At 44.4% G+C, this 15,053-nt stretch overlaps 1 protein-coding gene across 5 annotated transcripts in view; it reads right to left on the bottom strand.

Moving 5' to 3' along the window:
• CACNA1D (calcium voltage-gated channel subunit alpha1 D) overlaps positions 1 to 15,053 on the bottom strand; it is a 2,225,258-nt gene that overhangs the window by 1,093,529 nt on the left and 1,116,676 nt on the right. For all 5 annotated transcript variants that reach the window (XM_069643624.1, XM_069643621.1, XM_069643623.1 and 2 more), the window contains exon 19: positions 5,024 to 5,159. In XM_069643624.1, the coding sequence (XP_069499725.1) occupies positions 5,024 to 5,159 (136 nt within the window). The remainder of the gene's footprint in view (positions 1 to 5,023; positions 5,160 to 15,053) is intronic.

The following is a 15,053-nucleotide window of genomic DNA, read 5'->3' as shown; positions in this document are numbered from 1 at the left end:
GAGGGGAAGGTCAGAAGAGATCAGAGCATCAAGAGTGTGCCCTGCAGAATGAGTAGGCCCAGACGGGAGAATAGAGAGTGAGAGAGAGTCGCAGAGGTCACGAAAGAGTCCCGTGGGGGGACAGGAGACATCCAAGTGGATGTTGAAGTCACCAAGAAAGAGGAGTTGAGTGGTTGAGGACAGGAGTGAGGAGGAGAGGTCAGCCCACTCGGAAAGGAAGGAGGAGATTTGACCAGGTGGCCGATAGATAGTAGCCACGGTAAGGGAATGGCTAGGAGAGAAAGAGAGAGACGGCAGACAAGGCATTCAAAAGAGGAGTATGACTGCGTAGGAGTGACAGTGGCAGGAATCCACTCAGGGAAGATAAGGGCTACACCCCCCCTGCACGGTTGGGCCTGGGCACGGAGAGGATCTTGTAGCCGTCAGGTAGGAGTGTGTCAAAGCTGGTGACAGAGCTGGCCGTGAACCATGTCTCAGTGAGACCGAGGCCGTCAAGGTCCAGTTCCTCAAGAAGGTGACAGATATCAGAAGAATGCTTGATTGCAGAGCGAGAGTTAAGAGTGGCAATGTGGAGAAGGTTGCCATCCTTGAAGGACTTCCGGGGAGGGGTACAGATCAGAGGTACGCCCTGTGGAGGTGTAGAAGAAGGAGCAAGAGAGGGGGCAGGGAGGGAGGGTAGAGGCAAGGTAGCCGAGGACAGAGGAGGGGGGACAGCAGGAGAGGAAAGGAAGTTAATGAGGCATGTGAAGCGTCTGTCAAAGAGGTGAAGGTTGGCCTGAGGGCCTTGGACCAAGACGGTCCCGTTAGCGTAGACATTAATGATGGCCTTAGAGGAGTGGAAGGAGGCCAAGAGGACATCCCAACGGGTGCCACCATTAATGGGAGAAGAGGAGAAAGGAGAGAGAACAGAGACCATATGAAGGGTCCATAGGTCAGGCGAAGGCACGAAAAAGAGGATGTCAGTGAGAGTTTCCTTGGAGCAGGCACTAGTGTAGGTGTCAGCGATAGGGAGACCTGGGTTGGAGACCAGGATGTCCTTTTTAAACTTTTTCCTACCAGATTTAGTGAGGAGAGCAGGGTAGTCAATAGAGAAGCAGTTAGAGAAGATAGACGAGATAGAGAGCACCATGGAGTAGGAGGGAGTGGGGGAGGAGGACAGACGATACGAGAGCACGCAGGCAGTGAGAGAGCGGCCAGCCCTAGTTTACCACATTACAGAACAGTGCACCTCCAGTGCATGAGTGCGTATTAGGTACAGAGGCCACCAAGTTTGAGAATCCTGCGGGGGGAGAAAAACCCTGATTACCACAATTCAGAACAGTGGGAGCGTATTAGGTACAGAGGCCACCTACGTTTGAGAATCCTGCGGGGGGAGAAAAACCCTGATTACCACAATTCAGAACAGTGAGAGCGTATTAGGTACAGAGGCCACCTAAGTTTGAGAATCCTGCGGGGGGAGAAAAACCCTGATTACCACAATTCAGAACAGTGAGAGCGTATTAGGTACAGAGGCCACCTAAGTTTGAGAATCCTGCGGGGGGAGAAAAACCCTGATTACCACAACTGTGGGACATAGTGAGGAGAAGACACCATGCGAAGAAGTGACCAGGAATAGATGGGGTGGGCCGGGAGAGGTGGAAAAGAAGTGCAGGCGCCAGGCGTCCCCTGCGGACACCTGCAGACACACACAGGGAGCCGCAACCATAGGAGCCGCCCTTTGCCTAAGGGGCCCTTAGCCGAGGGGGCTGCCGGGCAGGGGGCTGCCCAGGAAGGGGTGGATATAGGCAGAGTGAGGAGGGTGGGGGGGGGTGTGGGCGGGCAGGGAGGCGGGAAGGGAGAGGAGGACCAGGAAGTGGGAGGGGGAAGCAGCACAACAACGCGCTCAGAGCGCGAGGCAAAATAATTTTTCAAAATGTAGCACAAACTCACGGAGGCCCGCAGGGCCAGGCAGGGCTTCCCTAAGCCTGCAGATCCCTCAGGCTACCAGCGACTGCTCTCCCACGCTCCGAAGAACAAAGAAGCGAGCGGGGGGGGGGGGGGCAGCCACAGAGTAGGCCAAGAGGGAGGCAGCCAGGCAGCCAATCAGAGGGGGTGGTGGGCGGGCAGGGAGAGGAGGACCAGGAAGTGGGAGGGGGGAAGCAGCACAACAACGCGCTCTATGTCAGGGCAAGGCATTCCCGGAAAGGTGTACACCTAATGGACACCCCAAAATAATCTCCTTGTATGCAGATGAGGTACAGCTATACGTTAGAGACCCAGCCACTCACCTGAACTCTATTCTTCGCGACATAACAAAGGTTGCCACTTTCTCGGGCTTCACTATCAACTATTCCAAATCTGAGATATTCCCGCTCACCACCTTGACGCAACAACCACCTTGTGAATATCCCCTCCGTTGGTCCCCTGATAGCATAAAGTATCTGGGAGTACAGGTGTCGCTATCCAGATTGCCCCTGCTTACCGATAACTACGTTGCAACTGCACAGCATCTCGAGTCCAAGATGCTGAGATGGCGATCCCTTCCACTGTCGCTGGCTGGGAAGTTATCTCTGATTAAAATGATATTGGTCCCTAAGCTCCTATTCGCCAGTGTCCCGATCTGGCCTGGGAAAAAAATACTACGATGATTTACACAAGAAAAGTGCACAATTCATGTGGCACTCGGGTGCGGTCCGTAAAAAGTGGGAACACATGACATTACCCTACGAGAAGGGGGGCTTTGTAGCCCCTGATCTAACCCTGTATTGGTACACGGCCCAAACCCAGTATGCTACCCACTGGTAAAACCACCCAACGGGTCCACCACATGTCAAACTTGAAAAGCTGGCAACAGCTGGGATGCATACCATGTCTCTAGTCCTTCACTGAAAGTATGAAACTGAGGCGGCTGCTGATCCCATTGCATCCACATTAAGGGCATGTCACCACCTTATAGATATGTCATCAGAGCCGCGCCCATATTACGGATGGCTCCCCATCTGGGAGTTCCCAGGGCTTGAACCCACACATGATACACTCTTATCTCGCCGATGGCAGGAATTGGGATACCTGGCTCTATCTGATCTATTCCCCAAGGGTAAATTTATAACTCCACAAACGTGACGATTCGGTCATTCCGGATCAGCCCTGTAGTTGCTGTAGTACTATAGACTGCGGGCGGCGGTCCATGCCATGTGGTCTTCTTACCCGGACGAGCCTCGAGAAACGCCTGAATTGCAATATATAGCCAACTCAAGTGACAGTCGCGGACTGTTCTCCTCCATATATAAAATGCTATTGCCAAAATCTCTGGATCCGCCGGTCCGTGCCCGCAACGAGTGGGCAGGTGAGCTTGGCCTTGAGATCATGGCATATGGAGGAGGATGTGCGCACACACAGGCAAGGTCTCCCTTAACTTTAGATTCCGTTGTATGCAGTATAAACTACTGAACAGGGTATATTACACTCCGCACAAACTAAACAGGTTCGCTAGGTTCCAGACACACACCTGCCCCAGATGCCATGTAGAAGGCGCCGATCATATACACATGTTCTGGTCATGCCCCAGGCTGAATACATATTGGAACTGAGATAATGGGGGCTCTGTCGAGATGGTGGACACTGTAGTGGACCCGAACCCACTGGGCGTGCTGTTCGGTGTGTGTGACAACAAGGAGGTCAAGAAAGTGTCTACGTTTTTTAATATAAGCACTATGGTGGCCAAGAGATGTGTATTGTTTTGTAAACGTTCCTCTCCACCTACCTTTACAATGTGGCTGAATGCACTTACTTGGACGCAAAAATGCGAAGAGGAGCACATTGCGTTGCTACCGTCGACCTCACGCCCATGAAATATATGGACAGCATTCTGTACCTACCTCCACAAACCAGCTGAGGAGGCTTTGGACCCCCCACATCCCCTGGTATGAACAATGGGACTGGGCCATGATGTGGCTGCCGCACCCTGTACCTGTTGTATGCTATGATGTGTATCCTATATCACTGTGCAACGACATGTAAGATGCACTGTTTACTGCTTGTAAATGCTTACTGTGTGGAAGTGCTTCTAACCTTTGCCAATAAAAAAAAAAAGTTTAAAAAAAAAAAGAATGATGTGATTTTGGAGCCAACAAACTGCTGTATGACAATGGAGCACACATTTGGTCATATGTTGTTATCCAATATTTATACTGCACGCATCACTACCACAGCAGTCTTACGGCACCTGGCCCTGTCAGAAAGGTGGCATATTGTGACCCTGTCGGGGTGTTGCAAGACCTTAGTCTGTGGTTCACAGAAAAGATGCTACAAATTCAGCTGGCACGACATACCAAATACTGTTGGTGTTCTCCTCACCCCAAACACAGATGTACATCATGAGGCAAAATAATGTGAATTCTTTTGTTGTAATGTCTATTGTTAATAAAATGTTATGCACGTTTAAGCACCTCATTATGAGTTTGGGAGCAGATCTTACGATTTACCACCAAAATAGTTTACCGTTACCGCCAGTCAGTGGCATTGCCACAGTATTAGTGGTGGTTCGGCAGTGTTGTTTGGCAGTGTGAATCTCCTTTTTTTGACTCCACAGAACTCCATAGAGCTTTTTGGCATATTTACTGTGAGTGGAAATTCTGGGTGGTAAATCTACCAGATATTGGCGGTAAAATGGAGGAATTAACCTCAGCTTTTAACTGAAGGTGAATCCTTCACTTTACCTCCACACTCAGAACTCGGCGGTACAGTAAATGTAATGGCAATTCCATTACCATACAAAAAAGTAGCAGAAATGGAGTTAAAGACAAGTTTTAACCACCCCATAGAAGTCGCTGCCACCAAACATTATTCGAAAAAGATCTAAGTTTTAGGCACAGAAGGGAGACCATTGTTTTTAACAGAAAAACCCAAGAAATGGGTCCAAAAAATGAACTCCAATTGTTTAAGGTGCAATTTGATTAATCCTTTATTATTTCCACCAAAAATCAAAAACCCAGTGCAGATGAATTGCATAAGTTAAAAAACTTTAGTAGTGATAGTAACTTACGGGTTGGTTTTGCTCAAAATAAAGAAAGCACTCCCATCAGGAATAGGTGTTATTTTTTCCTTATTCAATTCTGATATTCTTCGGGGACGAGGGCCGGTTGGCACTTCCGGATCATCATCTTCATCTTCCTCGCCCACTTGAAATTAAACAAAACATATTTTCATAAGATACCAATTATGTTTTATGATATTTAAATAGTGTATGCCAATTCGCCAAAAAATTATATTCAGTACATGAATAGCAATGGTGTTGGTCACCAACAATTGCTACTTCATAGAGAAGGCCATTGCTGGGTGTTGTGAGGGGTCAAAGATCTGAGGTGGACCAGTTTGTAGAGGTTTTTCATAAGATTCTATTTGATCAACTCAAAAATTGGTTTGACAAATGCCTCACTATGCCTACCCTGACGAGGATTTCCTCGTCTATCAAAATAAGCTAAAGGAAACACTAACAAAAGTACTCTGTCCCTCACACTTACATATACAACAAACTTAACAAGGTAGTGAATGGCTATTTAAATATAACAGAAATAACAGTTATATTCCATATCAGCCTGATAACTGTTTCTCCTTGAAAATCCTGTTTGAAGCAGGGGGAGGGGAGCGCACCTCAGCTCCCCTCCCCCAGCTTCAAACAGGATGTTCAATCAATAGTTCACAATAGAAAAGTTCCGTCTTGCAACAAAGTTCTAATGATAAAGTTCTTCTTGCTCCAGAAAGACTCTCACTTGAACAACAGTTCAAAAAATTCAACAAGGTTTTATCTCCCCACTGGTAGCAGAGTTCAACACAACGTTTCCTTAGAAAACAAGAATACTTCCACAGTTCGTCTGTATCAACAAAATGCTTTTGGCAGGATGATTCCACAACAGTTCACAATATACTTTGGTGGACTTGTCACTTCTTCGTCACACTCTTGTTTTTCCACTCTTATATTAACCAAGCAATATGGTTTACAAACAACCTACCTCTTAAGTGCTGTCTCTTGGTTTTGGCAATTATTTTTTTATCTTACTGGTTTGTTACCAAGGTTCTTATTATTCTGCCACTTTACCTTCTTTACATCACTTCGATATGCAAAATGATTAGACCGGCCAGCGAGCGATCACAAAGAGTTCCAGGGGCCCACAACACTAGTGAATTCACTGGGTACAGCAAAGAGGGTCCACTCGCTCTGCTGCCTTCTGGTCTTTTGGTGCTTCTGCTTCACTCAGCCCAGCATAACCGCTTTGTTCTGCTTCCCATGGTTCATGAACCTCGTTCCAATAACAGTCCTGTGCTCGCCTGCCACCGGAGCCGAACTCAGAATTGGGAATGCTTCTCAACTCAATGCTTCCTGCCGTGCAACCTCTGCATTCAAGGTCTTTGAAGGTAGAGACCATCTGAGAACTGTCATCCGATCGGGAAACAGTGGTGGCTCTGGCATCTCTGCTCTCCTTCAACTTCTGCTGCAACGTGGAGTTACTGCAATCCCTCCACATCCAACTACTTCTCTCTATGGCCTGCACCTGAAGGGGGCCTTTTATACTTCCCAGTCTACCTCAGGTGTGGGCCATTAGTACTGTTAGGCTGCAACTTGCAGTCCATTGCCTCTGCATCCCTCCTCTTCTCCCTGTACTTTGGTATAGTGGGACATGAAGTCCCCAATGTTCAAATTACTTCTTTTAATGGGAATGTTGTTTTCAAATGTATCAACTTCATTTCTTCCTTAATTACATTTTCTAAAGCAGTATTATAAGGATTTAATGAGTGGTTCTGCTTTACAGGGGAATTATGTTTTTCAGAAACTGAGTTCTTCATGTTATGAGATTCGCATTTAACATTCCCCTGTTGATCAAATAAGCTTTCATCATCATACATGTGGCTGACTGGGGGGGGGAATTACTTCCAATAAATGATTGATCATAACAGTTTTCACCACCATCAAGATAATTTGCTTTGGGAAAGAAGACCTCCCTCTGACAGCAACACTGTTAATGAGTGAGTTGGTACCTTCCCTGTTTCCATGACACCACCTATGTGGAACAGCAAACATCTTGTGTATATGCTACTCCACAACTGCCGTTCCTTTTGGAAGGACAGCCCTTAAAATCAGAATGAATAAATCATAGTTATTGTTGTCCTGGTTGCATCATTTAGCTGTGGCAGAAGTAAGGAAATCCCACTGAGACCCTTAGCTAGCAAGCGGGCAGAGAGACTCCAAACTCGAAATTGCAGACTTATTGAAAAGTCCATCATTTATCCCCCTAAACCCGTGTCTGTCACTGCCAACAGACTGCTCTTCAGCATCCTGCAGCCGACAAAGAGGTACAGGTAAAAAGAGGGGGGAATTAGAAAGATCAAGTAGGGAGGAAATAGAGGGAGGGACATACATAGAAAGAAAGGGAAAGAAACTGAAATAGAAACCCTGGTAACATTGGCCAGCCCAATGGACCAGCGATATCCCTTAGAAAGGCCAAAGGGAGATATATGGAAAAGACCACAGCCTTTAGATTTCCTGGTCTAGATTAGAAAGACTTAGATAGTAGTGGTTACCTTGCTTTAGAGAATGTCAGGGAGACTCTGGGGATTAGAGACCCCTGGGCTAGGAGAAAGCCTACACGGGCGTTGAGAGAATCACAGGAACCCTCTTAATCTGACTTAGCCGAGTCGCTCCACAGAATTCATTTATGAAATGTTATAAAATGCAATAAAAGCATGATAAGCCTGACATCTTTGTCTGTGGATTATTGAGGTTATTTGTCACAATACACACGCACACAGTTACCTTGGATTCATTCCACACATTGTTATAGTAGTCTGTGGGGTTAATTATCTCATCTGTTCTCCAACTTTTTTCATATTTTAAGCTTCTGATATTTCTGGACTTGCACACGTGGGACATGTAGGACCTGCTGTGTGGGAAGTGCAGGAAAACATTGTCTTGCCATGAACCAGGCCTCCTGGACTGCATTGTGGGATTAATGGAGGACCACTGTGGCAAAACGCAGACCGCATGGACCTTCTACTATCTCTCCCTGTCCTTCAAATAAGATGATGTCTTCCCATAACACCCAGGAGTTCTAGGGACAATAGAGCTGTTTGGACATTTCAGGCCAGGGATGGGATGGAGCGCATTGGGGATATATCATTTACCACCACTGGGGCCTAAATCACTGAGTAGGTGGCAGTCCCTATCCCACAGGGCTGACCCTGTCCCATGTACTATCTCCAAGCATGAGAAGATTTAGCAATTGACTACAAGCAACAGTGAGTAATCACTTTAGGTCTAATATCAAAGCAGTAATTTAAAGTGACTCACAAAGCGCTCAAATCAGGTAACAACGGGTAGAAGTCAGCTACAATGCTTTAGGGTGGTTCTGGTCAATAAATGTACATAGGGCTAATGGATCAGTGAAAGAATTAGCAACTTCATGTAAGGATATTCTTCATTAATGAAAGTTCAGCAAGGCAATATATATATATATATATATACACAAAAAACACAGTTGTAAGTTGTAACACTGCAAAAAGAAAACAACCTCTATATGGGGTGGTGGGAATCACAAGTAGCATGGGCTGAAGAAAGAGAAAAATTTACGAAACATATAGTGGTATGGTACCGCTTTATAGACGATCTTCTTATAATATGGGACGGGACAGAAGAATTATTGCATGCCTATGTTAAAATCTTGAATGTCAATGATTTCAATCTTGAACTTACATCTGTCCACAACAGAAAGGAATTGGTCTTTCTGGATGTGAAATTTATTGTCATCAATAATGTATTGACAACTAAACCTTTTCGTAAAGAAACCAGCTCTAATTGTACTTTACATGCCTTGAGCCACCACCCCACAGCATTAAAGAACTCGATCCCCTATGGAGCGTTATTGAGAGCTAAGAGAGCCTGTAGCAATGAACCAGACTACCAACAGGAAGGCCAACATATAGGCCTAAGATTTGTTAAACGTGGCTATAAAAAGAAGGTTGTGACTGATTGCTATGACAAAGCTCAAAACATAAAAAGAGCGGAATTGTTTAGAGCACACAAAGTTAAGAAAAAGGATGGTATTAGATTAATCACTAATTTTAACAATCAGGCCAGAAATATCAAAAACATTGAGTAAATACTGGAAAGTCCTTCTAACAGACCCAGATCTCAAAGTAGTATTGGGAACAGTCCCTAGTGTAACTTATCGCAAAGCTCCCACTCTGAAAACCATTTTGTCTCCGAGCATGGTGATCACAGAAAATAGCATGCCTGTGAGTCATTTTATGAAACAAAACAGTGCTGGATTTCGTAAATGTGCCAATTGTAAGATGTGCAATTTTGTATCTAAAACACCCTTCATTAGCTGTAATGGGTTGAAATGGAGATACAAACAAAATAACATGCACTACGAAGTTTGTAATGTATGTTATCACATGCTCATGTGGGCTGCACTACATTGGCTCTACTAGAGGAGCCCTGAAACTGCGTATATTGCAACACTACAGAGCTATAAAGAATGGGGATCTATCAACCCCCTGACAGGACATTTCATAGAAAAACATAAAGGTGATGTAAAAGAGATGTCATGTCTGGGGCTTGCTCACATCCCACTACACAAACTCAAATTGCGACAGCTAGAGGTGTCATCAATATGCAAATTTGATACACTGAGACCCTTGGGTCTGAACATTGACCCTGAAATGTTTGTGTTCCTACAATGAATTTGTTGAAGGTATGAACCTGTTGGACTCTAGTTTGAAACTTAGAATTGGCAGGTCTGGCAGTATCCGGCATCCGGTAGGCAGCTTCACCCTTGAGCCTCGTATTTTCCCCGATCTGTATTTAGCAGGGCTGAGGTCAGTATTTACTCGCATTTATTGTATTATGAAACCTTTCATGGATGGCTGCCTTTTTGCACGTTAGCAATAGCAGCCACTCGCGATCACGTGATCGGTTAATACGAGAGCAAAGGGGAGGAGCCTAATGCCGACGCTGGTTCTCTTCCTGTTTTAATAAAATGTAGGTGTTTTCACGAACGTGGAGAAAAAAAGCCTGAGGAAGCTTGGTGTACAAGCGGAATGCGTGGCGGTTTCCACCCTGGTGGGGTGAGTGTTTTATAACCTGTATGCCATCAAGGGAGGCCTGGGACAGATGCCTACCCTTTTTAAGCTATTATGCAGTGTTGGTTGCACAAGGTTTTTGTAATCGAATAAAATACTTTTCTAAGAAAGCGGTTTGGTCGTGTGTGCAGGGATTATTTTGCTACATGTTTTGTTTTTTTGCAGTGTTACAATTTACCAAAACACATGTGTTTTTTGTATATTTAGAAATATGGCCAAGATTTCTTTCCCTTGCACCAGCACATGCAGGCAGAGCACTATTTTGGCAAACGTGTTGTTTTTTCATATATATATATATCTCCAAAAATGTCTTCCTCACTTGTGTCATTTTATTAGCAAAGTCTTGAAGCATACATAATTTCTGTCCATTCACCATGAGACTAGAGATTTTCATGGCTGCCTTTCTGTTCTGGGTGCGATGATGAGCACTCAGGACTTTGAATATAACTCGAGTTGGTTAGGTCTTGTTTACTCATTTGTAGGAATGCAATCGGTTTTATTGGCATAAAAGTGCAGTGTGGATGTAACATTAATATAGCTGTGTGCTTACATATCACTTCTTGTAGGATTACTCCTCCCTGTAAGCACTGTAAAAGTGATTACCCCATTTATCGACCCCTGAAGGATGAGAGTTGGGTAAATCCTGTGGCTGGATTTGAAATTGTGAAGTGCAGGCTATCCCCGTGACCCAGGACTATTGAGTAGGTTTGGAATCAGATTTTGATGTAACCCCTACAGTAAGCCTCTTTCACTTCTTCCGAAAGACTGAAGATACAGAGGTTATTGATGGTGGTTTATGTTTTTCTAGATCCAACAAAGCCTTCTAAGTTCACTACCTTTTCGATTTCAGCATCAGACATTCTCATGGAGATGTTCACTATCTTTCTCTTCATAACCACAAAGCCCACACTGAGTTTGACTTTTCCTCTCTGACCTCATGACACAAATATTCCAAGCGTGATGACAGATTATCCCTCAGATTGGAATCCACCTTGAAGGACGTGTAGAGGCTAAAGTTCTGATGTGCAAATATGCTGAATTTGTAGGTAACTATTACTATTAACCGAATGTCTATGTATATGTTTTGCTAGTTATTGATGAACTGCAACTTTCTACTTGGGATGCCAGAATTGTTTTTGGTTACGTTTTTTGGTTATGTTCCGAAATCCTGTCTAACAAATCTATTTTAAGTTCTGTATATTTGATGATGTAATGTAAAATGGTAAAGATTTTAAAAACAAATGGCACATCCACCTAGTTGGCACAGATGAGTAGTGCAGCTGACTAATTGGTTCATGATTTTAAGTTGTGCTCGATGATCAGCACACCGTTATTTCCCAGTACGTCAGACACTGCATTCTGGGTAGCTGGTGTTATAGATGGTGTTACAGTAATTTTAAGTTGTGAGTAGCAAGCTGCATACAATTAGGATGAATAGCTTGAAAAGTAAAACAAAACTTAGATGCTGATGTGTATTGCGCAAGAGCAATGAGTGGATGGACCCCCCCATCGCACCCCATGAAGATACTCACTTCCTGATAAACAAGACAAGGAAAGTGTTTTAGTGAAGCACTGGCTGAGTGTAAATTAAATTTTACTAGGTCTTCAGTAGAACAATTGTAACCCTCATATGCTTCCTGGTACAGGATACACTGCAACAGTTTTTTTAAATAATCTGGAGAGCCAAAGATAGCACTATCTAATCAAATGATCCACTGTTTGCAGGCTACACACTCCATTGCAGGGATCAAGACAAACTGCAAGAAACCTCCCATTAGCTCAGTAATAGGTGGTGTACCGATACTAACAGATCTGTTGGGTAGCTTGTGCAGACGGATATCTAAAGCCAGTCAGTCGGACTTGTGTGCCACCAACTCAGAACAAACAACCACCCCAACCAGGTTATCCCACAGAAGGGTGAAGCATGAATCTGTCAGAACAGAGGAAAGCACTGACAGTTTTCCTCATTTTTTCGCGTGAAGCTACCATTAAATTTCCGAGCCGTTTGACATTTTCTGTGTCCAGTTCCTGAGGGAAGTAAGCATCAGTAGACATTATGAAGGCAGTTAATACTCTAAGGTGATCTAGATGTCAAAATGTAAAATTAGCAGGTCTGCACCGAATTGACAAAAATGATCATTATAGTATCATGTGATTATAAATGAAGGTCAGTGGGAGCTAGTATCTTTTTAGTGAGGTGTCCATTTTGTCGGTGCACCTTCTAGTACCCACTGCAAGCCACCAACCCTGTTTCTTGACTAAGTAGATCAATTCACTCCTTTCAATAGCCATAGGTCACTGAACGTGTAGAAACCTGGTGATCACTGTGTCTTAGCCTTGACCGGTCTTGTGCAATGCACTATTCCAAGAGAATTCCTATGACATTGTTTTAAGTGTGATGAGAAAACATGGGCTGGGTGCGCTTTAATAAGGGAGCTGGCTGAGATCTGGGGATGGCCAAAATAGAGCTGGGTATTCAGTTCCACAAATGCAGAAATCAACCGATGATCTTCCCTTTAAGAAAACTATTTTAGTTTGTAATTGTGTGTATTGTAATTCAGTCTATTCTTCCGATGAGTTGGAAAATCATGTTAACAAGATGAGCAGCGCTAATTGTTTTTGCATTAAAAAAAAATACAGGACCTTCAGAGTTAATACCTTTTATACAAAAATGTGTACATGGTATTCCAAATTCTTAAAAAAACAGATTCTTAAGTTACAAAATGAAACATATGTCTTCAGGATAACTGTGCCAGTAGCATACAAAGCGGGTGCTCATTGATGTAACAGTGGGCTAACTGTGTGTTCCAAACTGGTGCAGGATTTTACTCGGACAGGCTAATGTTACTCATCACAACACTGAGGACGCTGCTTTGTCTGGAACTGGCTTCAATTAATTGCTGCCAGAGCAAACACGGAAAATGTGAAGGAGATCCCAGCATCTCAGCACCTGTAATCCATGACTGAATATTGTTGTTACCTGGCGGTGGATGTCAAAAACAGTGCCTCTGCTTCAGATCAGGGGAGGAATTGGGCTGATGGGACCATGCTCCGGCAAAATATGTCTTGTTGGAGGACCATGCCCCCCAACTGCACTTGATGCGATTCCTTGAGGAAATCGGGCCCGTTCGGTCTGGGCTGCAGCTGGAGCCGTCAGGCCCACATACTGACAAACCCCAAAGTAAAATTTGTCAATTTCCAGCACTTCTTTAGATAGGCCTCGCACTACTGTCCTCAATCTGAACAGGACACAAAGTCTAAGTACACTTCACGTTTGAGGTACATGGCGGCGACGGGGAAATGCGCATAATATAATATTTTGACACAATTAGTATTCGGTGTTCGAGGGGAGCAGCGGCCCATGGCTCAACAGAGGGTTTTGGAGAGTGTCGGGCTCCACCGAGGCTAGCCCCATCTGAACTAAAGCCCTGTCTTTTGGCAAGTGTTCACCACTCACTCGATGCCATACAAGTTAAAACATTTAGAGCCTGAAACACATTTCAGAAGATTTTTTAAACCTTCCGATTTCCCAAGCAAATCTTTCAATGATACTGTTGTTCCTTAGAGCCAAGATACCACTTGCCTGAAAAAGCACATCAAAAAGCACATCACATATGTAGTATGTAGCAATGCTAAAACCCCATGGTAGGATAGAAGTATTGTTTGGAAGGAGAATGTGGAATGGCAGACTTAGGGTGCACTTGACAAGTGGTGAACGAAAGGAGAGGAATGGAAGCTGGATGCCGCCTGGTTGTGCCATTTCAGGGTATCTTATAATAAAGAAAAAAGATACTAAGAACTACTCACTGTCTCAAGCTGGTATACCTCAAATGGCAATAAGGGCTTCAAACCAGGCCCCACCATTGTGAAGGATTGAGGCGCCAGGCAGTTTGGACTCATGGTGCCCTTTTCATGAACCGGAGGGTGGCAAACGAAGTAAGCCCCCAAATTAGGAGAAAAACTCACAAGAAAAAGGCACAGTTGGGTGAGTGTCAGTTGTGGCAACACACAATCCATGACCACGCTAGAGAATAGCACTTCTTAGCATAGAGCAGCATTTAAGGAAAGGGGAGCCAAGAGTACAGCGTTCCACATTTGCCTAGCACCACAGTGCTACGGCGTTGGGGCTGTTATTAAAAAGCAAACCCACATTTATAGAGTAGTATTCAGTAAAGAGAAGCACTGCAAGGCAGTAGAAACACAAAACGTGGCAGCAGAATTTAAATAAAACAAGAAATATAGGGGGAAAAAAGGAAATTCTCGATTGAGAAAGAACAGATTTAAGGCAAGATCAATAATAAGGAGTGTGAGGAACTCATGGTCACAACAAGTAAGACCGACTCAAGTGTTCACAGTTCAAAGGTGTTTATTGAATAAATGCTGCATGCAGGTTGGAAAAACGCCTAATCTAAACCTAACCATAAAATGGGGCAAACGCCAACCATGAAATGAAAAACAAGGCAGTGCTAGCGGTGTTGTGTCAAATAAAAAAAGGCCTATACTAAGAAACCTATTGCCAAACCTCACAACTAATACAAAAAGGAGTGTGGAATAGTTCTCAAGGAAAGAAAGTATTCTCAAATAATATGCCAGGATGCAGTAGCCTGGACCTCCCTTTCCCACGTTTTGTACACCGGGAAAGATGGGACTTTGGTGTACAGTACTGTCTCTGGCCTTTCTGGCTTGAGATTTGGAGCACAGTATGATCTCGGGCCTCTCCAGCACGAGATGACAGTTCCGATGGTTGTTCTCAGGGCGGCCGATTGCCAAGTCTTGTTTCCTTAGAAAGTCTTGCGCCTTCAGGGCCTGTCGTGTTCCAATAATAAAACAAACCATCCTTTAACAAATGGAAGTTCTTTTCCCGAAGTTCGCTGGGTTATAGGTTCATCCCTGTTTCCCCCTCTTCTTGATGCTGACCCTTCTCAATCGTATTCCAA

Source organism: Ambystoma mexicanum, chromosome 2p, assembly GCF_040938575.1.
Source record: "Ambystoma mexicanum isolate Mex_15411 chromosome 2p, UKY_AmexF1_1, whole genome shotgun sequence".
NCBI classification, from domain to species: domain Eukaryota; kingdom Metazoa; phylum Chordata; class Amphibia; order Caudata; family Ambystomatidae; genus Ambystoma; species Ambystoma mexicanum.
The sequence above is the reverse complement of the archived record's forward strand: the minus strand, read 5'-3'. Positions and strand labels throughout refer to the sequence as shown.